Source organism: Triturus cristatus, chromosome 8 (genome assembly GCF_964204655.1).
Source record: "Triturus cristatus chromosome 8, aTriCri1.1, whole genome shotgun sequence".
Lineage (NCBI taxonomy): Eukaryota > Metazoa > Chordata > Amphibia > Caudata > Salamandridae > Triturus > Triturus cristatus.
The window spans coordinates 1334616524-1334642143 of NC_140591.1; the positions used below are offsets into that span (position 1 = coordinate 1334616524).

General features: G+C 40.5%; 1 protein-coding gene across 2 annotated transcripts in view; it reads right to left on the reverse strand.

Annotated features, from left to right (window-relative positions):
* The window catches only part of TMPRSS15 (transmembrane serine protease 15), a 1488231-nt gene that overhangs the window by 612845 nt on the left and 849766 nt on the right, over window positions 1-25620 (reverse strand). For both annotated transcript variants that reach the window (XM_085623059.1, XM_085623060.1), the window contains exon 17: window positions 22468-22608. In XM_085623059.1, the coding sequence (XP_085479185.1) occupies window positions 22468-22608 (141 nt within the window). The remainder of the gene's footprint in view (window positions 1-22467; window positions 22609-25620) is intronic.

Below are 25620 nucleotides of genomic sequence, written 5' to 3' on the forward strand. Positions count from 1 at the left end.
ATCCAAGGGCAAATACACCACTCTTCCTTTTAAACCTCTCAGTAAATCAGAAGGAGGTAATTTACCAGTTTTGGGCTCCATACGTACTATGGTCTGGAACGGATGAACACATTGAATGAGTATAGACTCATATGTATTTAATTCAGAAAGTTCAGCAGGAATAGCATCCAATTCTAAATTATTATGTACAGCTCTGGTTGGCATTCTATTTTCCTCTAACTTGTTGTAACAGTATTTACAAATACGCTGATCTTCACCCAAATCAAAACAATTTTCTAGAAATATATATGTGGCAAGATCCTTCCACTTATAATTATCTTCATTTTCACTCTTTCTGTAGAGATCAACATTCCTAGTTTGTTTTCTATAATGAGTTCTGCGGCAACAAATACAAGTAAAATTTGGTCTTTCATTAGGGACTATTGCAAATTTTGTTATGTGATCATTAAATGTGTTACTTACAGAGGGTTCTACATTCTCTTCCACTTCTTCCTCATTTACTGTGTCCTTCTCTGCACTGTTTTGTTCAGGACCAAAGTAACAAAACTGAATTTCATCAACAACCTTCTCTACATCTGATACCGTTCCTCGGAACAGAGCCCTATTCAATTCATTTAACTTTATTGCTGGACTTTTGGCAAAATACAACCGTCTCACAAACTTTCTCATTTCAGTATGATGAACAGCCAGCATCCTAAAATGATGGAAAACACTATTACACACTTTTCTAGATAGACAAGCCAGAGAATGACCCTGCAAACCAGTATTCTCTCTCACTCTGCATGGATCCAGACTTTGAAGCACCTTAATCTTCTGTTTTATACTTTTTTTACTATATTCTCTTAGAAACTCTCGAAATTTGTCGATTGATTCCTGACGCACAGTGCAAATACTACTACAATTCCAAGTGTACACTGGGGCTTTAGGACGTCTCCCCATAGCCTCATCTGCCATCACTTGTACCTCATCTCTTGGAACCATTATCTCCTTCTCCATTATGCAACCATTTTTTACTTCGTAAGAACGACCTCTGGTGTCAACTGCATGCAGCAAACTATTACTTTGAAAATAGCTCTCTTCATTAAAAAAAGGTTCACTACTTGAACTATGCATCCACTTTCCTAAAAACACTTTACAAAAGTTTGTTCTGTTCACTACTCTTTTCCTTTTGCTATGTGATTTCAGTACATTAACCATTTTGTCTAATGTACGCATCCTATTCAAAATTAAAATGAATAGTTTCCTTTTTAATTCTAATGCCTTTGCTGCAATGGCTTCTATTTCTTTTTTTCTTTTATAAAACTTTGTCTTTTTCTTATATTTCTTCACATCCTTCATCAAATTGGACATAACTCTTCTCTGAAACATTTTTCTACGTATCTCTTTAAACGCTGTTTTTCTATTTATATAAATCTTTTCAGTTGCTGAAGGTATATTTGCATTAACTAAATTCTCAATTTTTTCCTCTCCTTTTCTTTTCAATACATCCTTTCCAGTACAGACATTTTGTACATTTTTCATTCTTTTGAATATATTTTTTAGAAATTGTTTTTTCTGCTTACCAGAAGATTTTTTCTTTTTCCCAACATGAGCATCTTCTACTAACTTTGGTCCTCTGGTTGTCTTCAAATATAAGTTTTTTTTGTGCGTTTTTTGAACTCTGGATTTTGTAGGCATCTTAAATTTTGTTCACTGCTCTTCAGCAATACCTGAAAAAAACTAAAAAAAAAAATCCTTTATTTAATTTAAATATATTCCTACATTTCTTTTCACAATAGTCACAAAACGTAATTTCTTTGCCAATTTGAATGCACACTTACTGCTCTTTTTTTTTGGCAAGTGAAAATCACTTTTACAGACTGACACATTATGAAACCACTTTTCAGATTTTTTTAAAAGCCCATGTCCAGACTGCTTTTTCAGACCACCACCATGTGTATCCTCGGTGACTGCCTACACTCCAGCAAGGGCAACCAGCCTTAGTGATGCTGAATGTATTTGCATTACAGACTGAAACCTCAAAACCCCACTCGCTTGTAAATACTGTGCATGATTATACATGGAAAGGAGCTGGGTGTGTGCTAAGAGTCTGCTTCTGCACCAAAAAAATCGCTCCCCCTTTTTCCTACTAATGCAACTGTGAAATCACCAGAGCAAAACGCAATAAATCTCTGCCTGTAAATCCTATTTGCACACAGAGTCATGTTTTCACATTAGTCACAAAACGAAATTTCTTTGCCAATTTGAATGCACAGTTACTGCTCTTTTTTTTTGGCAAGTGAAAATCACTTTTACAGACTGACACATTATGAAACCACTTTTCAGTTTTTTTAAAAAGCCCATGTCCAGACTGCTTTTTCAGACCACCACCATGTGTATCCTCGGTGACTGCCTACACTCCAGCAAGGGCAACCAGCCTTAGTGATGCTGAATGTATTTGCATTACAGACTGAAACCTCAAAACCCCACTCGCTTGTAAATACTGTGCATGATTATACATGGAAAGGAGCTGGGTGTGTGCTAAGAGTCTGCTTCTTCCCCCAAAAAATCGCTCCCCCTTTTTCCTACTAATGCAACTGTGAAATCACCAGAGCAAAACGCAATAAATCTCTGCCTGTAATTCCTATTTGCACACAGAGTCATGTTTTCACATTAGTCACAAAACGAAATTTCTTTGCCAATTTGAATGCACACTTACTGCTCTTTTTTTTTGGCAAGTGAAAATCACTTTTACAGACTGACACATTATGAAACCACTTTTCAGATTTTTTTAAAAGCCCATGTCCAGACTGCTTTTTCAGACCACCACCATGTGTATCCTCGGTGACTGCCTACACTCCAGCAAGGGCAACCAGCCTTAGTGATGCTGAATGTATTTGCATTACAGACTGAAACCTCAAAACCCCACTCGCTTGTAAATACTGTGCATGATTCTACAGGATAAGGAGCTGGGTGTGTGCTAAGAGTCTGCTTCTGCACCAAAAAAATCGCTCCCCCTTTTTCCTACTAAAGCAACTGTGAAATCACCAGAGCAAAACGCAATAAATCTCTGCCTGTAATTCCTATTTGCACACAGAGTCATGTTTTCACATTAGTCACAAAACGAAATTTCTTTGCCAATTTGAATGCACACTTACTGCTCTTTTTTTTTGGCAAGTGAAAATCACTTTTACAGACTGACACATTATGAAACCACTTTTCAGTTTTTTTTAAAAGCCCATGTCCAGACTGCTTTTTCAGACCACCACCATGTGTATCCTCGGTGACTGCCTACACTCCAGCAAGGGCAACCAGCCTTAGTGATGCTGAATGTATTTGCATTACAGACTGAAACCTCAAAACCCCACTCGCTTGAAAATACTGTGCATGATTATACATGGAAAGGAGCTGGGTGTGTGCTAAGAGTCTGCTTCTTCCCCCAAAAAATCACTCTCCCTTTTTCCTACTAATGCAACTGTGAAATCACCAGAGCAAAACGCAATAAATCTCTGCCTGTAATTCCTATTTGCACACAGAGTCATGTTTTCACATTAGTCACAAAACGAAATTTCTTTGCCAATTTGAATGCACACTTACTGCTCTTTTTTTTTGGCAAGTGAAAATCACTTTTACAGACTGACACATTATGAAACCACTTTTCAGATTTTTTTAAAAGCCCATGTCCAGACTGCTTTTTCAGACCACCACCATGTGTATCCTCGGTGACTGCCTACACTCCAGCAAGGGCAACCAGCCTTAGTGATGCTGAATGTATTTGCATTACAGACTGAAACCTCAAAACCCCACTCGCTTGTAAATACTGTGCATGATTATACATGGAAAGGAGCTGGGTGTGTGCTAAGAGTCTGCTTCTGCACCAAAAAAATCGCTCCCCTTTTTTCCTACTAATGCAACTGTGAAATCACCAGAGCAAAACGCAATAAATCTCTGCCTGTAAATCCTATTTGCACACAGAGTCATGTTTTCACATTAGTCACAAAACGAATTTTCTTTGCCAATTTGAATGCACACTTACTGCTCTTTTTTTTTGGCAAGTGAAAATCACTTTTACAGACTGACACATTATGAAACCACTTTTCAGTTTTTTCTAAAAGCCCATGTCCAGACTGCTTTTTCAGACCACCACCATGTGTATCCTCGGTGACTGCCTACACTCCAGCAAGGGCAACCAGCCTTAGTGATGCTGAATGTATTTGCATTACTGACTGCAACCTCAAACCCTTAAAGTATTCCTTATTTTTACCAGTACACCTTAATTTATCATGAAAAAATAGTCCATATTATTTTACATGTTCCTCACATTTAAATTTCTCCCAAAACAGAAAATAATAAACACAACTTCAACAAAAGGAATTCCAATTCTATTATTCATTTCTTAATTTACCATATACATCCCCTCTCAAACTCATAACTCACCTTTAAAATTAGTTAGTTGTGAAAGAAATGTGGCACTCAAACAGCAGATTATCAGAGCCAGGATCTCTGTTCTCTACACCTCTCTCCTCTCAGCAGAACCAGAAAATGGCAAAGTTTCCCTCTATTTTTCCACACATATACATGTAAGTTTCAAATCTCAGTGCTTCCCCCTTTTTTTCAAATGTAATCACACATTTCTATTGGTTGAAAACCAACCCTTTTCTTAAAGTACCCTTCCCCCAACTTGACTTCTGCCTGCTACCATAGCAACAGCTCATGGAACACTGCTGTGTGGAGTTAGGTCAGAAGTTCGCCAAACAATGTTTCAATTCCACAGAGCAAGAGTGCTTGACTTTTCAAACCTTACAGCAAATCCATAGTACTGTTCTTTGGTAACACATTTTTCTGTACCAATACAAAACATGCTTCTATAAATTTACACATACAGCCTAGTTTTTAGTGTAGAATGGTATGAAACAGCCAATCAGTTCTTTTTTTTTATAAAAAAATATGTATGCCTCCATTTCCAAACTGTTTTTCATTTCTTTTTACCATTCTACTGAATTACACCTCCTGAGTGCACCCCGATCTCCTTGAAAGATGTTCACAGTGTGGATTGTAGGGCACAGCTATGTCTTCTGGAGTGAAAAGTATGCAGAGAAAACAGATATGGTGAGAGACCTTGCTTTACCAAATGTAGACATTAAATGGATTGGTCAGAGAGGGTTAAAGTGGCACCAATTGATGCCATTGGTGAAATCCTTCATGCAAATCCAACACCCTGACCTCATAATAGTGCACTGTGGTGGCAATGACCTAGGCACTTTGACTGGGGTAGGTCTGGAAATGCTTATGAAGGACACCTTTGCACAACTGTTTTCTCTTTTCCCTAAAACTGCCTTTGTGTTTTCCAACATATGCCAAAGGCAAAAATGGAACTGGTCCAATCATTTCTGTCCGCAAATTGACAAAGCAAGAAAGCACGTCAACAAATCTGTTTCTGCTTTCCTCCGTGACTATGGTATGGGTGCCATTTACCACAACAACTTGCGTTATGACATGCAAGACATTTATAGAGGAGATGGTGTGCACTTCAATGATGAAGGGAACAGAGTCTTCCTCTTGAACCTTCGACTCTGCATCGGTACTTACTTGTAGGTACCAATAAAAAATCACTTCATAAACACAACGGCTCTTTTTAGAGCCCCCTAATATCTAAACACTTAAATCTGCATTTCATTTCTTTTATTTTATTTTTTTACCGTACGCGTACGGTGAGCTTACCGTACGCGTACCCCGTGATTTTTTAAAAAATCAATAAATGTTTTCTTTGTACTTTTCTGTCCTTCTTTGACCCCCTCACAAATGTAAGGGGGTCTGTAACTCTCCTCCTTGCCCCCTTTTCTTGTTATCACTCTTTTTTTTCTGAGTGAAACACACAAAATGGCGGGCGCCGCTTCCTGGTTTCGGCCGATTAGAATGTTTACTAAGATCTAAGAGCCAATCAGAATCGCGCTCGCGCACGCCACCGTACGCGTACGGTAAGCGTACCGTAAGCTGGCTCAGATATATATATTGATTTAAAGGCTATTTTCTCAGAATCTACTGAACAGATTTACACCAAACCTACAAAAGGCACTTCCTTGACCTAGGGACTACCTCTCTGCCAAATTTCTAGTAATTCTGTTCAGCCGTTCGGGCTGTAGCCCTGTCTAAAGGTCCTATGGAAAAATGCATGGGAAAAACGCGTTTTGGGACCCCCCTTTTATCTCAGCCCCCGCTTGACGAATCCCCCCGAGACTTTCAGGGTAGGAGCGGAGCGTAGCGCCCCACCTATTTTGAGAAATTCGCGAGGATTCGTCAACCGGCGCCAAAGTTATTCAAAATAGAATGTTGCGGATTTCCTATGGAAAAGGGGTCCTAACTATAACTACCTACTGGCGACCGCCAGTAGGTAATATATATATATATATATATATATATATATATATATATATATATATATACAAACTACACCCACACTTTTCTGTTACATGTAATAATTTTTTATATTTTCAAAATTGAAATGCAAATAAAATGGTAAAGACATTGCAACGCAAGTTAGAGATATAATCAGGTTGCTCAAGGGGAAAGGATTGGGGGAGATGTGCTCGTGTTTGGAAAGAAAAAGGGTGAAAAGAACAAGCTTTAGAGTTTCAAGATATTTCGTTTTTTTGATTGGTACTGGTTAGAAAGGAGAACCAGTACATTACGACCTGTCCACAACATTATTTTATACAGAACATTTTGCTTTATTCAGTAGGTGCATAGATGCAACATCCGATAAGGGGCAGGATGGTCAAAGGTGGTACAGGCCCTTGTTAGGGGGTATGCATTGACATTTCGACCTGACTTATGCGTAGAGGGTAACTTATGACCTCCGCTTGTGGGTCTTCTTCAGGGCAGAGTGGAGTGTAGGGCAACCTAATCCTGGTGCCGAGTTGGGGCGAACCAAGTCACTCTTCCTGTGCGGTGAATAGTCCACAATAATGCAGAGTGTCGCGCTAAGGGTGTCCAATTCAATGCGCTCAGGGTATTCAAATAAATATAATGTCCAACCAGGTATCCAAAACCCAAGAAAGTATGAGGAATGTTAAAATAATCCATTCCTTTGAAATGTATACTGCTACGTATAATGCAAAGTGCCATTTTGGTATGTACGAAAGGCATTCGCTGTGGTGCAAAATGCAATTTTCAATAGCAGAAATCACATTTTTGAAATTGCAAAATAGAAGATCGTAAATAGGGATTTCCAAATTGCAAATCGCTAACCGCATGTACAAAGGACTTCCTAAATGTGACTAGTCACAAAATAGCCATTTAGGAATACTCATTGATTTGGATCGGATGGTAACGAGATGCAAACAATAAAAAGGCACCCAAAATGCATCAGTCTCATTCACAATGGTGGCTTTGTATGTTCTGACGAGGAGGTTGAGGATTTTGGCTGGTAGGCAGACAAGGAGTATGAGGAGACAGGAGGGGATATTTAGGGTGAGGGTCACCCTTTTTTAACTGACTGAGGAGGATATTTATGAGAGGTACAAAATCAGTAGTGAGGTAATTATTGATGCAATTGCTGAGTTACGACCTCAGCTACAGACCCTAACCCTCAGAAGCAATGCAATCCCACCACGTGTGCAGGTATTGTGTTGTCTACACCACTTAGTTTCTGGCAGTTACCAGTGGGTCATAGCAGTAGCGGGGGTGGGGGGTGTCACAAAGTTCCTTTTCCAGGTTCTTTCAAAGGTTCATGGACATCATGGTTGGTAAAATTACTCGATATATATCTTTCCCCAAAATCTCACAGTGTATTCAGGGGATAATTCTTTATTGAAAGATTGATTAAAAGCTTGTCAATATAAATAGTCACACAGTCAATGAAATTGCATATAGACTAACAATGATAAAAAGGTTAAGCACCTAATTCATTCTCCAGTTGAGGACTAAAGCCCGGAGGTATAAGGGTCAGTCCTGGGGGATAAAGTGCATGGTGCTTTGTGTGTTAATGTTGTGGGACCAACTAGTTCAGGTGACAGTATGAGAATAAAAGCATAAGAGCGGGACCAAGAGAGTGAGGTGCTGTGCCCTGTCAGCTTCTTAAAGGTAGCCGGTGTGCGGTGCCAATTGACTGAGGTGACCCTCATCTGGGAAATCAAGGGGCAGAGTGAGTCAGATCAGGTGCTCTGCTCTTCCACCTCCTTAGAAGTGAGGTTGAGGAACCTCACGGCCTTGCATGAAAGTTACACCTTGTCCTCTCTTACTAAGGCCATTACAACTGGGTGGCATGACCTGACTTGCAAAAAAGTTAAAGATGGACGTAGCAGATTTTTCCTGTGTTTTTGCATGGCCGGACAGACACACAGTAAGTTAAGCAGCGTTTTGTCGGTATATCTTAAAGATGGCACTGAGTGGTGGACTGAGACTTCTTCCAAGGGGGCACTAAGTCCTTTGACAGAAAGATACTGAGTGACTTATCATCAGTTTATGTTTCTTGGCCTCAGAGAATGGGTAGGGTTGGGGACCACAATCTGTGTCTACTGGCATCACTGCCGACAGGTGCCATTTGTTTGCTAATGCAGCCATGTCTATGATGCGTGATGAGCACTTGGCTGCACTGTTGATGATTCGTTTGAAGGCAGAATACTCCATGAGGGTGTGCCAAACTTCTTCTAGTTGCAGCACTAAGATTGATTGCTGTAATTCAGGGAACAGGGACTTCTTATCATGGGCCTGCTTTTCAATTCTCCGCCAGCACTGCTGTGAGAGCGAGTTTGCTTCGACTGACCTCAACCTCCAGCAAAATTTCAGTAAGGCCTTGTTCCTGACTGGGCCCTAATGGAGCAAACTGAACTAGAGCTTATTTGGGCTTGTGAGATGTGCTGTGGAATCACGAAAATGTTTTAGAAGAGTCTCAATTGTAGGGTGTTTAAGGTTGTTGCATCTTTCGTTTGAGTAGTTCAGAGCCATAGAATATTGCAGGCATGATTTCAGGACCCATGACCTGAAGGAGATGGTGGATTTTTTTTTTGCAAGGTTTTTTGTTGTTGCAAGGTTTTAAATGTAAATAGCCAGTTGTTTGCTATGGCTCATATCGATCGAAGGTGCATTTTGTAAGTTAAGTGCGAGTATGGGTGGATTTGCAGGTACTTGTGAGATGTTACAGGTTCTAGGGCAGTGCAGTTGGCCCTCTAGTGAAAATTAGACTGCCTAGTGTTGTGTAGGCTCGTGAAACGAAATACCTTGGTTTTGCTGAAGTTAAGGCCCAGCCGAAGGTTGGTGGTGTATCCCAGTAATTGGTCTATCAACCGCTGCAAGCCAATCAGTGTTTTGCTGAGCAGGATGATATCATCTGCATATTGCAGACTTCTAATTTGCTCCTGACCCCGCCTAGGAGGATCGCTTGACTCTAGAGCCTGGTGGCTATCCAGCTCACCCATGTCGATGTTGAACAGGCAGGGTTCCAAGATGCCTCCCAGTTTTAGGCGTATGTTGCTGTTAATTTTCTGAGTGGTTCTTTGACCATCGACTATCTTGATTTGTACCTAAGTGTTGGAGTAAAGGTTAATGATTGTCTCCAGCAGTTTCGCCAGCACACCCCAACAAGACATTTTTTCCCACAGCTGAGTCCTTGGGACTTTGTCATCAGCTGCTTTTAAGTTGATGTCCCCAATACCCCCCAGTTATTGCAACAAACCAAATTGATGTTCTACCGGGTAGCATAGTTCCCCAATGTCACTGGCTGTGTTAACGGCACACATCTTGCCACATGTCCCCCATCAGCAACTGAATTCATATATAGGAACAGGAAAAGCTCACACTTACTCAATGTGCAGATAGGATTGGGATGCCTCCTCTATCATAAACAGACCTTGTGGTCAGATTCCAGGCAACACCCATGACTCATTCATATTACGCCACAGTAAAATACTAATCTGATTGTCACAGGGTGAATTTGCTAGGTAAGAGAATCGCAGACTCAAAATAAAGGGGCAAGGACAGTGTGTGTAATGTGGCCTAATGGTTTTCCTTCGCATGCTCTTAAGATGACAGTGCATATACCTTGCATGTCTGGATACTCACACCATACCTGACTTTAAGGACAAAAAGTGAAAGGCAGTACAACATGGCACAGAGGACAATGCATTCAATCATAAAGAGGGCCTTTGGGAGCACAACTGTACACACCTGAGACTTGCTGCAACATCATCACCACATGTGCCATACTACATAATATCACAATGAAGAAGGGTCTTCACATCATACCTATAAAAGCCTGAATTTGACTATGTGAATTACCACCTTTACAGGTGCAGCAGGAGGGTACATGTGTAGCAGAGGGATGAGATCAATGCACAGAGATCATCAACAACTATTTCTTAGGTAAGAGTAATTAAAACGTCTAATTAATAGACATCCTACATGATGGTAATGCATGGTGCATACCTGAGAGTCCATCTTTTATTCAGGTAGTGACAACCTTGTTTCTGTCAAAAATCAACTGTATCCATTGTGGATATAACATAGCTACAAATAAACAACAAAGTATGTAATGACAAACAAAACAAATCATACTCATGACTCGAAGGGGGAGATTTACCAAAAAGTCGTGCAACGCAACGCAGGCCCCCGCGAGGCTGCGGTGCGTTGTGCGACAAGGAGGGAGCAGGAGAGTGCCATATTTAAAAAAAGTATGGCTCTCTCCTCCCCTTTCCCTTGCGCCAGTGGTGATTTCAGCAGCTGTGCACCATGCACACACCTTAGCACTGTAGTGCTAGGGTGTGTGCATGAGTGTAGCATAGGTTTTGTACAGGAAGGGTACCCTTCCTGTACAAAATGCACCGTTTTGTGTCACTTTTGTGACACAAACACTGCGCAAAATCTTAGTAAATCTTCCCGAAGTGTTCAGTGGTTCACTTCTTCTGCCCTCTGGAGTTGGGTGCCTTGTCAGCAACACTGGGCTGTGGTACTGTTGACATGTCAGCCCCAGAAGTGTTTCGGCATGAACGTCTGGAACTGCATGCCTCCTGAAAAGATGTGCCACTGAGGCTATAGCCATCTTTACTCTCAGGTGGGGGAAGGATGTTGGGGATACAGAGGTTGTGGGTTGAAATATTCTAAAGGGCTGTGATCTCTTGCACTAGCCTACATGCAACATCCTTACAGCAGTGCCCCATGTCAGTCTGTATGTTGACAGTTCACAAAACTAGTGTTGTTGTGGCTACTTCCATTCGGTTGATGGAATGGGTGAAGGAATCAAAGTGTGCTAGGTACTGTCTGTTTCTTTGTCTCTGCACACGGTGCTCCTTCTCCATGGCAGCAAATAACCGTTCCTGCCCTAAACCCTCAGGCCACTAATAATAGGGCATGGTCGAATATCAGTTCATCATTATCAGAAACCTTGCCAGAAAGCAACCTTAGTCCTACGACAGATCTTGACATAACTTTACAGAACTATTCTATGTGGTTCAGAATGGTGATTGATACTCTTGTGCTTGAAAATGTCTTTACCAACAGCCGTAAAATACCCTTAAGAACCATGGTCCTCCAAGAGGTCAATAGTTCTGAAACAGATGTGTAGAAAAAAGTAGCACATTTGGAGATCTAACTATGATTCTCTAGTCAGAGAGGTCTATAAGAAATGAACTGCAGAATACAAAAAGTTAATCTTAGAAGAAAATACTAAATGTTCTCCATTCTAGCAATCCTGCAAAAGAGCTCTTCAATACTGTAAAAAATCTAACAAAGAGGCGTGTGCCCAGCAATAATAATTGTAGCCGAATGTTTGTAACATTCTTGCAAATTTCTTTCAGAAAAATGTCAAGGAAGTTTTCTCTGACACATAGCAGAACACAATCCTATTCTGCCGCCTTTGACAAGTTTACTTTGCTTAGTGCGGAGCAGGTTTTTAATATAATCAGATCCACTAAATCTGTAGTGCAACATGACCCGTGTCGCCTAAAAACTGTTCATCTCATCGCAAAGATTTTAAGTATTCAACTGACCAGGCATTTTTAATGAAAATATTAATACTGGATATTCCCCTTCTGAGTGGAAGAAAGCCTCAATTCTACCTTTACTGAAACAGAATAACGTAGATCCTCAAGAGCCTAGTAGTTACAGAACCATCTCTAGGTTACCCTTCCCAGCCAAACATATGGAGAAGGCCTTGAATATAGAACTTATGCCATTTATAGATAATAAAAGCCTTCTGGATCCCACCCAATATGGATTTAGAAAGGCATACAGCACAGAGACAGTGTTGGCAGTCAGATCATAGGAATTGAGTTCCATTCTAGATGGAGGCGGCTGGGCTGCACTGATATTACTGTATCTTTCAGCAGCCTTTGATACAGTCAATCATACAATCTTGATTGACCGTCTCGCTGAATTAGGTATAAACGGTCCTGCTATTAAGTTGATAACATCTTTCCTAACGGACAGAACAAATCATGTTTCTATGGGCAAATTCATTTCTGACAAGTTTTGCCTGCCATGTGGGGTGCCTCAGGACTCTTCATTGAGCCCTACTCTTTTCAATCTTTATGTCACCCCACCGGCAAGACTGAATAAATCAGTATTTTTTACCCAAGAATAATTAGAAAATCTGTCCCTTCATGCCCTCTGACCTCCACAAAATAGTGATCACTACTTTAATTTTAGCCAGATTGGATTAAGGGAATGTCCTATTTATATGCATCCAGAAAAAATCCCGCCACAAACTCCGTTTTGCAGGCCTTGATTGATCCCAGTGGGAAAGAGAATTGAGTTTAAGGCTCTTTGTATAGCTTTTAAGGCACTGCACAACATTTGTCCAGACTATCTTTAGGAGCGATTTGTCTGGTGCACCTCTCCCAGGAAACTCAGATCCTCAGGAGCTAAGCACTTAGCTGCGTAAGGTCAAGCGAGCATCATGGGGAGGTAGGAATTTCATGTTGGAGAGGCGAAAAGTATGGAACTCTCTTCCCATGAATTTAAAAAACTGCCCAGACCTATTGTCCTTCCGAAAATCTTTGAAGACCTGCCTTTTCAGCCATTAGATAACAAAATAGTACCAAACCGTCACATTTAAGGTGCTTTATTTGTTTTAAAAGACTAAAAACAATCGCTGATTCGAATAGTCTTACTTATTTATTACTTATTTTTTTGAACTTTTTTTGTAAGTTCATTTCATTAATGGAGCATGTCATTCCATAAGACACACCACCTTCACCTCAGTGTACGTGAGAGAAATCTGAATTATGTCTTTGTCCTTTGTTCTCAGAATTGGCGTAACAACTGCCAGAGAATTTGTTTCTAATCAAGACCTCAACATCACAAAGTTTTGCCATTCACAAGACTCTACAGGTACTTCACCCATGGTTGTTTGGAGAATTGTAGTGTTTATAAATATAATTGGAGAGCAGAGTAGTTAAAAAATGAATTTCTCTGGAGTTTTCATTCTAGAGTTCATTCATTCCTAAGGCCCTGAGGAGAACCCCACAACTGAGATGGCCCTCGAAACTCGTCAGAGTTAATTTCTACTGGGATAGAGTATAATTGAACATTTCTTAACTGTTGGGAGTGAGTTTTAAGTAAAAGGCCTTGCCCCAGCAGGCCATAATGTATACCCAGTAGGCAACAGCCCTCATAGTAGAGATGAATAGCTGTAAGGAATAATCACGTATATGGCTGTTACTTTGAATATTGACTGGATTCAACCTTAATGCAATCTTGTTTATGTTGTTTTTCATAAATATTGTTTGTGTAAACTGTATGTTCTGTATATTTTGTATATATTTGTTAAGGATTGGTGAAGGTGGTGTGTCTTATGGAATGACATGCTCCATTAATGAAATGAACTTGCAAAAAAAGTTCAATAAAATAAGTAAATAAATACATAAGACTATTCGAATCAGCGATAGTTTTTAGTCTGTTGAAATAAATACAGCACCTTAAATGTGACGGCTTGGTACTTTTTTGTTACTCAACTAGTCTAGGCCCTACCCAGCCGCCTTTGGGCCTAATTCTTCTGTCTGTTGCATAATAGAGCAGGTGTCCCCCGCAAGGTTTCTCCCTCAAATTAACATTTGTAAATTTCTTTCCATTTATATAGACTGGTGGCACAGCCCAACCAGGGCTAGAACCACTTGTACATCATGTCTGAGAAAGACACTCTCTCTTTCACTGAAGAGTATATCCTGAACTTAATTTCCATGCCCTCTCCTTTCACTACAATCTTGCTTAGTACCACAGCAAAACAACAAAACAAATCCAAAAAATGAATACACCTTCGGAAAAAATCGATAAGAACAGAACTTCATGGTCACTTTTTACTTGAACACCTAAAAGCTGGAACCATCCCGTGTGGACTTCAGGTTAAGAACATCTCAGTGATCTTCACCAATGATCCTGAATATAAAAAAGGCTTCAGTGTAATTCTCAACAAATGTAATTGTTATCCGATTGTACACACGATAGAAACAGCACAGCATTTTTGCAAGAAACAGGCTTCGGAGATAGAAGATCAAATGCAATCCATTAAGGACAGCCACACAATCGCAGAGGCCAAAACACTATTGGAGAAACTAGAGAAGGAACTTGTCACCTTTAAAGATAATACCATCAACTTTAAATCATCCAAGTTGGGGAAAGACATAAAATCTTTCAGCCTAGAAACAGTGTATCCATATTTGAAGGATGAATTCTATAATAAAACCAATTCTCGCAGAGTACTTTCTGAATACAGAGGAAGGTCTAGAAATACGTTTCTCACATTTTCTTAGACATCATCAGACTCCACAGGAGACTCAGATGCCATGGAGAGGGCCCTTCAGGCAGGAGCCAACAAAGAGGAGACTCCTTTTTAGAGAAAGGCAAGCAGAAGAAAAAAGTGTGCTTCATGCCACAACCCTGGGGGATGTGCACAAAACGCCAAGTGTACAAAACCTAGATCTAATCGTAAATCCTAGGGAAGAAAGAGTTCGAACACGTGACCAAAAAAACCAGAATCCCTGTCATTTACTTTCTACCAAAAATTCATAAAGACCTTCGAAAGCCACCAGGAAGGCCCACCATCTCCAGGTGCAATTCATTGGTGGAACCAATACCTAAATATGTAGACACGTTTCTAAAATCATTCCTCCAGGAGGTACCATCATATTTAAGAGATACTATGAACTTCATAAATAAAACAGAAGGGATACATTTCGACCGGACCCAACATTGGCTGGTATCCTTTGACGTGGTGTCTCTTTACACTCAAATTCCACAAGATGAGGCACAGGAGGCATTGGAATACTATTTGGAAACAAGAACTGGTCCCCACCAGGTTCCCACAGAGTTTATTTTGGAATTGGCCTCCGTGGTACTCAAGAAGAATTGCTTTAAATTTGAGAATACTTTCTATGTCCAAATGAAGGGGACCGCGATGGGATGTCCCTTCGCACCCGAGATGGCTGTGTTGTACATGGCACACATTGAGGAGAAATACATCTACAACAATAACCCCTTTTCACATCACCTAAAACAATGGTATTGTTACATAGACAATGTTTGGTGCCTATGGAGTGGATCAGAAAATTATTTGGACTGCTTTTTCCAATGGCTAAATGGTAGACACCCAGACATAAAGTTCACCCTCTCTAAGAGTTCGCAAAATCTCACTTATCTGGATGTTGAAGTCAGGCATCACGACAATCAATTAATAACAACTTTGTACAGGAAACCAACTGACCTCAATACTTTATTGCGTTACAAAAGCTTCCATCCGAAAGCTCTTCTTGGCCGAGAATAAGACCAAATAAATTGTGAAAAAAACCATCTAATTTTTTTAACCAAATGGAATTGCTCTAAAATAATATAACAGTTTAGGAAAGTAAATCATTTTAATTGTATTGGAACTACAGATAAGGGTTAAGTGTACTTGGTCTAGTTTTTTCAGCGCTTTCTATGTTTCCACTGCACAGTTCTCCAAATTATCATTAACCACTTGGTCAAAATCCGAATTGATCTTAACTCCCAGATAGTTTGCATTCTTTACTACCCGGCTATCATTATACGTAATACATTCATTGACAACTATTTGGGTTTTCTCCCGATTCATGGCATAGCCTGAAAGTATGCCAAATGTTCTTGCCTCCTCTTCTGTTGTCCTCATAGCTTGTTCCGGTTGAGGTGTTACTATGGCCACATCATCTGCATAGGCCAGAACTTTGCTCTTGTGGTTGTGGCAGACCATCGGGAGAATGTTCTGTGCTATTTAAAGATGTTTAAGAAAGGGATCTATGTACAAGGCAAACAAGAGGGGTGAGCAAGGGCACCCCTGCTGTGTTCGCCATGTGATTTTCAGAGGTTGGGTCATTTCACCGTTTAAGTACAAGTACACTTGCTTCTGGGTCTGAATACAGGACATGTACTGCTCTTAAATACGTAATCCCAATCCCTTTCTTTTGCATTGTTGCCCATAAAAAAGGCCAGGAGACCCGATCGAAGGCCTTTTCAGCATCTAAAAAAATGGCCGCAATCAGGTCTCCTGTCACTTGATTTAAGTCGAAAAGGGTAATAACTTTTTGAATATGCTCTATAGTTCCCTTTCCGGGTATAAAACCGTGTTGTCTCTCATATATCTTACTGATGACATGCGAAAGCCGCGTAGCTAGTATTTTAGAATAAATGTTAACGTCTCCATTAATCATCGTTATAGGTCGGTAGGATCCCATCTCCTGAACAGGTTAATCTTTTTTGGGGAAGATTATAATTTTTGCCCGGGCCCAGGTTTTTGGAGGTGCCACCCCTTCTGCTGTCTGTAAAGACATGGATACCAGAATTTCTTTAAGTTCTTCTTTAAAAACTTTAAATTCTGTGGGGATTAGGCTGGGCCCTGCTGCTTTCCCTCTAGGAAGGTTTGACATTGCCTCTTCTATTTCTCCCCATATTATCGGAGCCTCCAGAGCCTCCTTTTCCTCTTGTGTCAAAACCTCCATCTCACAAGCATCCATGTATTGGCGTATCTGGCTTTCAAACTGTTATTATTACCCAGGGAGTGGTGTGGGGGGGCTAGCCTTACCTAATCTAAAGCTATATTGGTGGGCAACCTCACTCACACATTTTACCACACTTTTGAGCATTGACCACAGTACAATGAAAGCTAAATTCCCCACCACTTGGGAACTTGTGATTGGCCATTGTGCCTGGGGCTGCCTTTGGCATCAATTGAGCTATGGATACTACAAAAGAGTCCGATTTAAGACTTTATTAACGGCCTATAGAATTTGGGATGCAATACGGCGCTTAAATAGTTTAGGGACTTTAAATTACCACACCCCACTATGGCAGAATAGGAATCTGCCAGACATTTTCAATGATAGACACTTTAAATCCTGGTTTGAGGCTGGAATCAAACAGATTGGTAGCTTTTATTCCCATGAGGGAATTAGATCCTATTCGGAATTGACCTCTAATTATGGCCTTACACACAAGGATTTCTTCAAGTACCTACAGATTAGGGACTTTTAATGAGGAAAAAATGAGGAAAAGATGGATCAATCAGGGAGAAAGGAACTAATGGATAGAATCACCCTGTCTATCCCCCCAGAATAGGGACAGTCTATAAAATATTGAACGAGGGACCCATAGAAGATATGGAAAAATGTTCCAATAGATGGCAAGAAAGATTGGAGATCACGGAGACTACCTTTCAAAAGATTTTTCTAAGCACCCAAGCAATCTTAATATCGGCCAATCTGCAAGTCCAGTTTTACAAGACCTGTTTTGGATTGTACGATCCCCGAACAGGATAGCGAAGTGGAGTGATGGAAAGGGAACCTATTGCCTGCGCTGCTTCTTGCACAAGGCGCACATAATTCATATGTTTGCAACTTATAACAAACTGGAACCCCTGATCAGGGATATAAAGGGGTTTCTAAAGGAGAAACTACACCTGCAGGTTGAGCTGGACGCGCCGGCAATCATGCTTGGAATGTCGACTTTAACAGAAAAAAAGGAGGGGCATTGTTAATTATCAAAATGGCAGTTTACAGGCTGTGCATTGCCTCGCCCTGGTTAGATCTGATTCCCCCGTCATTTCAACAATGGGTAGCGTGGTTGTTGGCCATATTTAATTTAGAAAAGGCTATCTACAAGCATAGGGGCCTTAAGGCAAAAAGAAGTGGTCTCGAGATATGGAAGCCTGCAGCAGATTGGGTGGAATAACTGTTATAGACCCGTATCCTTTCTTTTATCTTGTTTTTCTTTTCTCTTCTTATTTTTCCTTTTTTTAATGAAGTTTGAAATGTTGAAGAATTAATATATAGTTTAAAGTTTAATACACATTGGCACATGACACTTGGCTCGTTAAACCTGTTAATATTACAATGAAAGATTGTTTGAAATTATGGAAGCTATACAAGATTGGAATAATATATGGATAAAAAGTGGACCGGGGGGGGAGCAAGAGATAAAAAGAGGGGGGATGAGAAATAATTGTATTTATTGTCTATCTCTAATAAAAAATATATTTAAAAAAAAAAGCTTCCGTCCACGGAGCCTGAAAGATAATCTACCTAAGGGACAACTTTTAAGGATTAGAAGGAATTGCACATGCAAAGAATGTATACCCAGTAGGTAACAGCCCTTATAGTAGAGATGAATAGCTGTAAGGAATAATCACCTATATGGCTGTTGCTTTGAATATTGACTGATTTCAACCTGAATGCAATCTTTTTTATGTTGTTTTTCATAAATATTGTTTGTATAAACTATGTTCAATATATTTTGTATATATGTTTAAAGAATTGGTGAAGGTGGTGTGTCTTATTGAATGACATGCTCCATTAATGAAATGAACTTCCAAAAAAAAGTTCCAATACAGCACCTTAAATGTGACGGCTTGGTACTTTTTTGTTACTTAACTAGTCTAGGCCCTACCCAGCCACCCTTGGGCCAAACCCCTCTGTCTGTTACATTTTCAGTCATTAGAGCAGCATTTTCTTTTATTATCTTTTCTCTCTTGTGAAAGCAGCAATGTCAAGATGCCTCATGGCATTAAATCGTCATATAAGATTCCTGTTGACAGCCCTTATTTGCTTTGTTTGCAAATGCTGTACAGAGATGACAGACTTCTCCAAGACACCAAACATAGGAGAATTCTCTGACAATTTGTCTGACAAATTATTATTGTGGACTGCTGATAGCTGTCCTCCGCGCTGGCTGTTTGTCCTGCCCAGAGATGTTGTTGTGTCCCTGCTCCGCGATTGTCCATCATCGCTGTTCTCAAAGTCTGGTAGTGGTGAGATGGCTGCTCTCCTAGCAGTTGGAGTTGGGGCTAAGTAGATGGTCATGTTGGATCCTCAATTTCCGCATGTCAGTAGCCCCTTCAGTATCAATTGTTTCTGACGTATCTGGGGTATGATCCGTGGAAATGCATGTTTATAGTTAGTGTAAATAAATGGTTAATGTTTGTTCACAATATTGTTGAAACTGTGCTTCTTGTGTTTGTGATATGTTTATTATGTACAGATATGTATGGTGTAGTCATCAGGGCACAGTATAGCAAGCACAGTATGTGTACTACAAATCCCATGATGCATTGCCGGGGCAAGGCAAGCATCTCAATAGAGTTTTTTCATGCTGTGAGTTATGATATGTGGATTTGCTAATAATGGGGAACAACCTTTACAACGCAACTTTTACACCGCACTACCATTACAACGAAACTTTTACAACGCATGCGATGTTACAACGCATGCTTTTACAACGCAAGTCTTTACATCGACTTGCACTAGATGGCGTGCTAACATTAGAAATAGTGTCGTTTACTATCCAAACACCTTCCCTACTGCAACGTGGACTGGAGTTAGAATAGTAAATTACACATTTCTAATGTCAGCACGCCATCTAGTGTATGTCGATGTAAAGACTTGCGTTGTAAAAGCATGCGTTGTAACATCGCATGCGTTGTAAAACTTTTGTTGTAACAGCATGCGTTGTAACGTCATACATCCGCTAATAATATGTTATGTTATGTAGGTAACGGAAAGATGACTTACCATGGCTGGTGCCTACAGGATTGGAGGTGTTAATGTCAGACACTTCCACCACACTTTCTGGTTCCAGGTTACCCTCCATGAGTGTCACCACAGGACGAGACCTCAGGTCATACGAGTGCTTGCATATCCCCAGGATTGTCCTATTTGGTGACTCCTACAGAGTTCACCATTTCCAAGATGCTGGTCCAGATATTTGTTTTTTTGTGTCTCTTTTACTAGGAAGGATGCATTCCCAAGCAGTTGGTCCAAATGTGAGACACATTTTTTGATCAGGAGCTCCAGCTCGTTTTCTGAAAATGTCACCTCCCTCTTCCTGCTCCCTGAATCCATGTTCCAATCTTCTTTGGACATGGTGTTCTCCAGCAATGGTGTAATATCCTGGCAGAAGTTATGAAGGAGCTCTCCTTGCTTCCAGCACCTTCTTAGGCTTTTGGGCTGTGGCCACACCCTGCATTTGTAAACTTCCTGGTCTGACATCATCATTCTGCATCCAGAATGCAAGTTTTCCTATTTTATTTTGTGAATTCCTATTAGTGAATGACAATTTAGAAATTTCCAAAATTGCGAATCCACAAGAGTCATTATTAGTGGAATCAGCGGTCACATGCATACCATTTTGCATTTCCCAAATAGTGATTTCTACAGATTTGCAATTTGGATATTACAAATCCCAAATTTTGTGCATATGGCACTTAGTCTTTTTCTTGAAGTTTTTTTCTCTATGGTGAGTCCTCCAGTTCCTCAGATCCAGAGTTCGATCCAGCCATGGCACTTTTGCATACATTTTACAGACTTTGAGATCCTGTTGGTTCTTAGTTTTTTTTGGGAAATTAAGGGTCAAGTAGCAGCAGCCAAGGGTCCAGAGACTCTGGTTTGCCTTTGGGGGCTGGAAATCAATCTCTGACAATGCACCTGCACAGTTCAGGAAAAATCCAGATGCAACTGGTCAGCTGGGGTGATCCTCTGCTTTACTTGGCAGGTGGCTTCCGCCAGCTCTGTTGTACCTGTTGCTGATCAAGGAGCCCTCTCCATTTCTCTCTTTGTGGAGCCTTGTGAGTGCAATAGGTGCAGTCTTTCGAGTCTTTTGTAGTGCAGTCCAGGAGTACAGCAGGGCAGTCCTTCCTCATGCTTCTTCTGATGTTCCAGGCAGTGATCTGAGGAGCCCTTGCAGCTCTCCCACATATATTGTACATTCTGTGCTGGCAGGAGAGGGAGACACCATAACCAATAGGGGTAAAGCCACCTGCCTCTGCTATGACCAGTTCCTTTGAATTGTGGAATAATTCTGTCCCAGAATGCACCGTTGTCCCAAAACTTAAAATGGGGAACTTCTCTCCTTGGTGTGTGTGTCTGTGTAACCCAACCCAGAAGTGTGGCTAACAACAGACTACACTACCCCTCTTGTGATCTTATTAGGGAGGCTTTCATCTGGCTGGTGATCAAGGAAGTGGGTGCTGGCCTGTGTCCTATGACATCTACTCTCCTGCCTTTGAAGTCCAACTTATCTCCGCAGCCCCCTTCCTCTTCCTGGCTTCTACAGGAAGCATATATACTCCTACCAAATGGCTTTATTATTGCAGCCCAAGGCCTCTTCACACCTCCTCAGGTAGCAGCTTGGCTCGGGCTGTTAAAGGCTGACAAATCAAAAGGGGCTGCTACAGGGCTGCTTTAGGTAACATCAGTATAGTAAGCACTAAACCTACTTTCCTGTAATAGTTATAATAAATCCAACCATGGCAAGTTGTTGGATGTATTGTAATAATTATTTTGATACTTTGAATGATATGACTTGCTAGCACCAATCACAAGTTGTTACGTTTATTAAAGGATTCCCATGTTAGCCTATGGGGTTAGCAGCACTACAATAGGGAAAAAACAACTCTGGCTGTTTTTCCTTACCAGGGCATATAAAACATATTTATATTGTCCCTGTTTTTTATAATAATGCACCCTACTCTTAGGTCACCCAGGGCAACCCATAGGGATGACTTAAATGCAATAGAAATTTAGTTGCAGACTTTGAAAGGACTTTTAATTTCCAATTTGAATTTGGGAACAGCATTATTTTAACACCAGCCTGAAACGCAGGCCTGACTTTGAAAAATTACACCAGATACCAAAGCAGAGCATACTTAAATGTGATATGTTCGCTGGTGTCTCTAAACCTACATGTCTTACCATATAGGTAGGTTGTCTTTGCCAATTAGAATTATACCAATTGCCATAAAACTGAGCTCTGACCCTGGGCTAGGTTAGCAGAGTCCAGGACACTTTCAGAGTCAGTAACCACCAGCATAAATAAATACAAAATGGGGTGATAAGGACAACAGGGAGGCATTTCCTACACAATGTAAAAAAAATCTTGGTCATAAATTTTACAGAAATTATTTTCATTAATGCATATCTAGTAGCGTTGGTCAACAGATATTGTTATTAAGTGTGAATAAAACTCGATATATGCTTTGAAGTGATAGTTTTAACATACCTGGCATACCAAGATGGTAACCGGTGGTGAAATTGGCCAGGAATCCTGCTCTTGTTCCAGTCTTGTCTGTGATGAAGTACACTGTCATCTGGTTACTGGTAGAGTACACATCTTCTATCTTGCTTCTACCCGTGTAAACACCTAAACAAAAGAAACATTAGGCTATCATTAACCTGTACACATATTGCAAGGATAGCTCCAGACTATTCTATAAAAGTATCAGAATGTATTTTGTCAGTGGTGATGATAGTTCATGTCATGTTGTGTACTGTCCCACATTTTATTGATTCTATGTGGAATGCGCCTGTTTCATTTTTGTCAAGTTTCATTACTGTACAATTCTAAATAGGTTAATGTTAGAACTATACAAAAATGTTCAAACCTGACAAACGAATCTTGCCATGAAACAGTGATAAAAATTCTGCAAATTGGTATTTTACAGTGGAGTCATAGATAATACCAATGCTTATTCATTGAAGAATAATATTTACAGGCTAAGGGGACTGCTCACAAAAAATGCTATCCACAAACCTATAGCCGTAACCCTTTACCTCAGTCTTTTCTAAGATTTTACCTTATGTTGAAAACCCTACAAATCTACTGAAAAAAAGGTTAAAATCATGTTAAAGTTAGGTCTTCTAAAAATATAAAACACTTAAATGCACCTGTTATAGTTGACTGAGCTAACTATAACTTGTGCCGCCTCCATGCACTGGTTATGATGACCTCAGATATTTCATCACTCATGAAATGTTAACCCCTTCAGCGCGGCGCGGATTACCGCGCTGTGCTTAAGGGTTCTTGCGCGGGCGGGGCCGTGACGGAGCGGTTCCGTCATGCGCATAGCGCGACAGACGCGCGTGACGGAACCGCTCCGTCACAAGCATCGAAAGGGTTAAATGACATCACTGATGACATTCAAAATTACATAATTGATCGCATCACTAGTAGCACCATGTTCAAATACAGCAGAGAGTTTCTTAGGATATATGTGTGGGAAATAGCACCGCTGTTGTGTAGTTATAGGTAGGTCACTCTTTCCATTTTTCTGTTTCGCTAACAACGTTGGTGCCACTAGATGAGTCTCCATAGAACTTTCAAAAACAGCTAATCATTTTCAGCTCCATTCTGGAAAGCTTTGCAGTGATCCATCAGACAGGGGAGAAGAAAAAGGAGGGTCCCAAAATGTAGATTTACCATGTTAATTCCCATAGGAAATTTTATGAAGCAATGCAGTAATTTGCATACAGTTAGAATATTACTTAGAAAGATGCTTTTTGTTATATGGTGTAAATCCGTCCAGCCATTTTAGAGAAATCTGCATTTAAAGAGGTTTAAGATGGTGCTTTAGGAGGTGATCAGGGTGGTCATGAAGGGGTTAAAGAAATAAGTTTAGCTGGATTGTTAGTGTCTAGAGTTGCTTTGAAAGGACACTTTAGAGGGAAGTATTCAATACTGACTGGCTGGTGACAACTAGAAATATATGTTAGTAGCCATTACTGGACCCAGGTCCCTGCGTTCTGAAAAGGAATTATTAAAATATATGTGTGCAAGGTGAGCACACCTTGACCCCATAGGGCATGTGGGAAGGACACAAAGAGACTCCCTTGACTGGTTGACTACAAAAGGGACAACATGTCGTGGCAGTCATTACAGTACTCGGGGTCATTGTAAAATGCACTGTAGTGAATGGCAGGTTTTGTGAATCATAAAAAGGAGCACATATAAATAGTGATATAGATGTTGGTCAAAAAAAGAAATCATTTGTTGGTGATACCAAATTAATTTCATTTTGGTGTGTTCTAAGGTGATTTTCCCCAGTGAAAAATACTGATCTTCTGCTGGGATCAGATAAACCATTTTTGACAGACAACACACACATTTTCTATGAAGTCACACTATCATCCTCAACCATGTGAGAATAAAGGGATGGACTTACAAACGTTTTGCGACTCGCAAATTAGTCACAAATAGCTTATTGACAGGAAAAGTGGTGTTTTAAAATGAACAAATGCCATTTGCAAATCTAAATTTTCGATGCCACTGAGAAGCGACTCTCAAATTAAGGACTCAAATTGCTCATACATACACATTTGTGATTTCCTAATTGCAATTTGCAGAGATTCGCTGTTTGGAAATCGCAAATCTTTACGTTCTTTCATCTAGCCCAACGTCATATTCTGAGTAAAACGTGTACTTCTAAGCGAAGCCAGTCGGTTGATTACCCAGTGTCAAATGTATTTGTGATCTACATCTGTATAACATTCGGACATGCAAACTGAAACATGTATATTTTTAACACCAGCAGCAATCTGTCAATTAACTCCCCAGTATTCTACCACAACCTCCCAGAATATTCTAATGAAATACTTGAGCTCTACAATTCTGTATTTATGACAGAAATATGGTACACCTAAAGACATCTTGATTGATTCAAACATGTAAAACTTTAGGAACTTATTACTGGTGCTCTAGGAAGCTAAAATGAGGACAAGCAGGTGGCAGGGACAGTGGCAGCACAACATGGAGGACAGGTGGGAAGGGGCAGACACACACACATACAAAATGTGAGGCAGGCGGAAGGGGGCACGAGAAGGCTGACAATGGAGAGCAAGTCATTAAGGGCAGAAAGCTGACCATATGGCAGGCTGTAGGGGGCAGGATAACTTAGACATAGAATGGAGGACAGGCCATAGGGGTTGAGTGGGTAGGGGCAGTAAGCTGACTATTTAGGGCAGGCTGGCATGGTCAAGAGCAGGAAGAGGTCCATAGAAGCCAGGAGGCGGGGGCATGCTGACATAGAATGGAGTGCAGGCAGGAGGGGGCAGAGCAGCAAGCTGACAAAGGAAGGACGGCAACTGTGAACTGGCCACTCATGATGGGCCGTGCCACCCCCGCTGCACATGGATGAAGAGATGTAATGTTTAAGTATGGTAATATAATTTTCTCTTTCATTAAAAACACAGAAATTCACTTTAACAAAGAAGGTTAAAGTGACGTTAGAGTTCGGTTTTGAAAGGCATCCAACAGCTGCTTTTAACATTTCACTCTGACTTATAAGTTTCACTTTTAAACGTATGCTCAAGATGTCCCCTCAGGCGAAATCTCAAACAGACACTAATTGCTTGGATCTCTGATATGAGTGTCCACCGC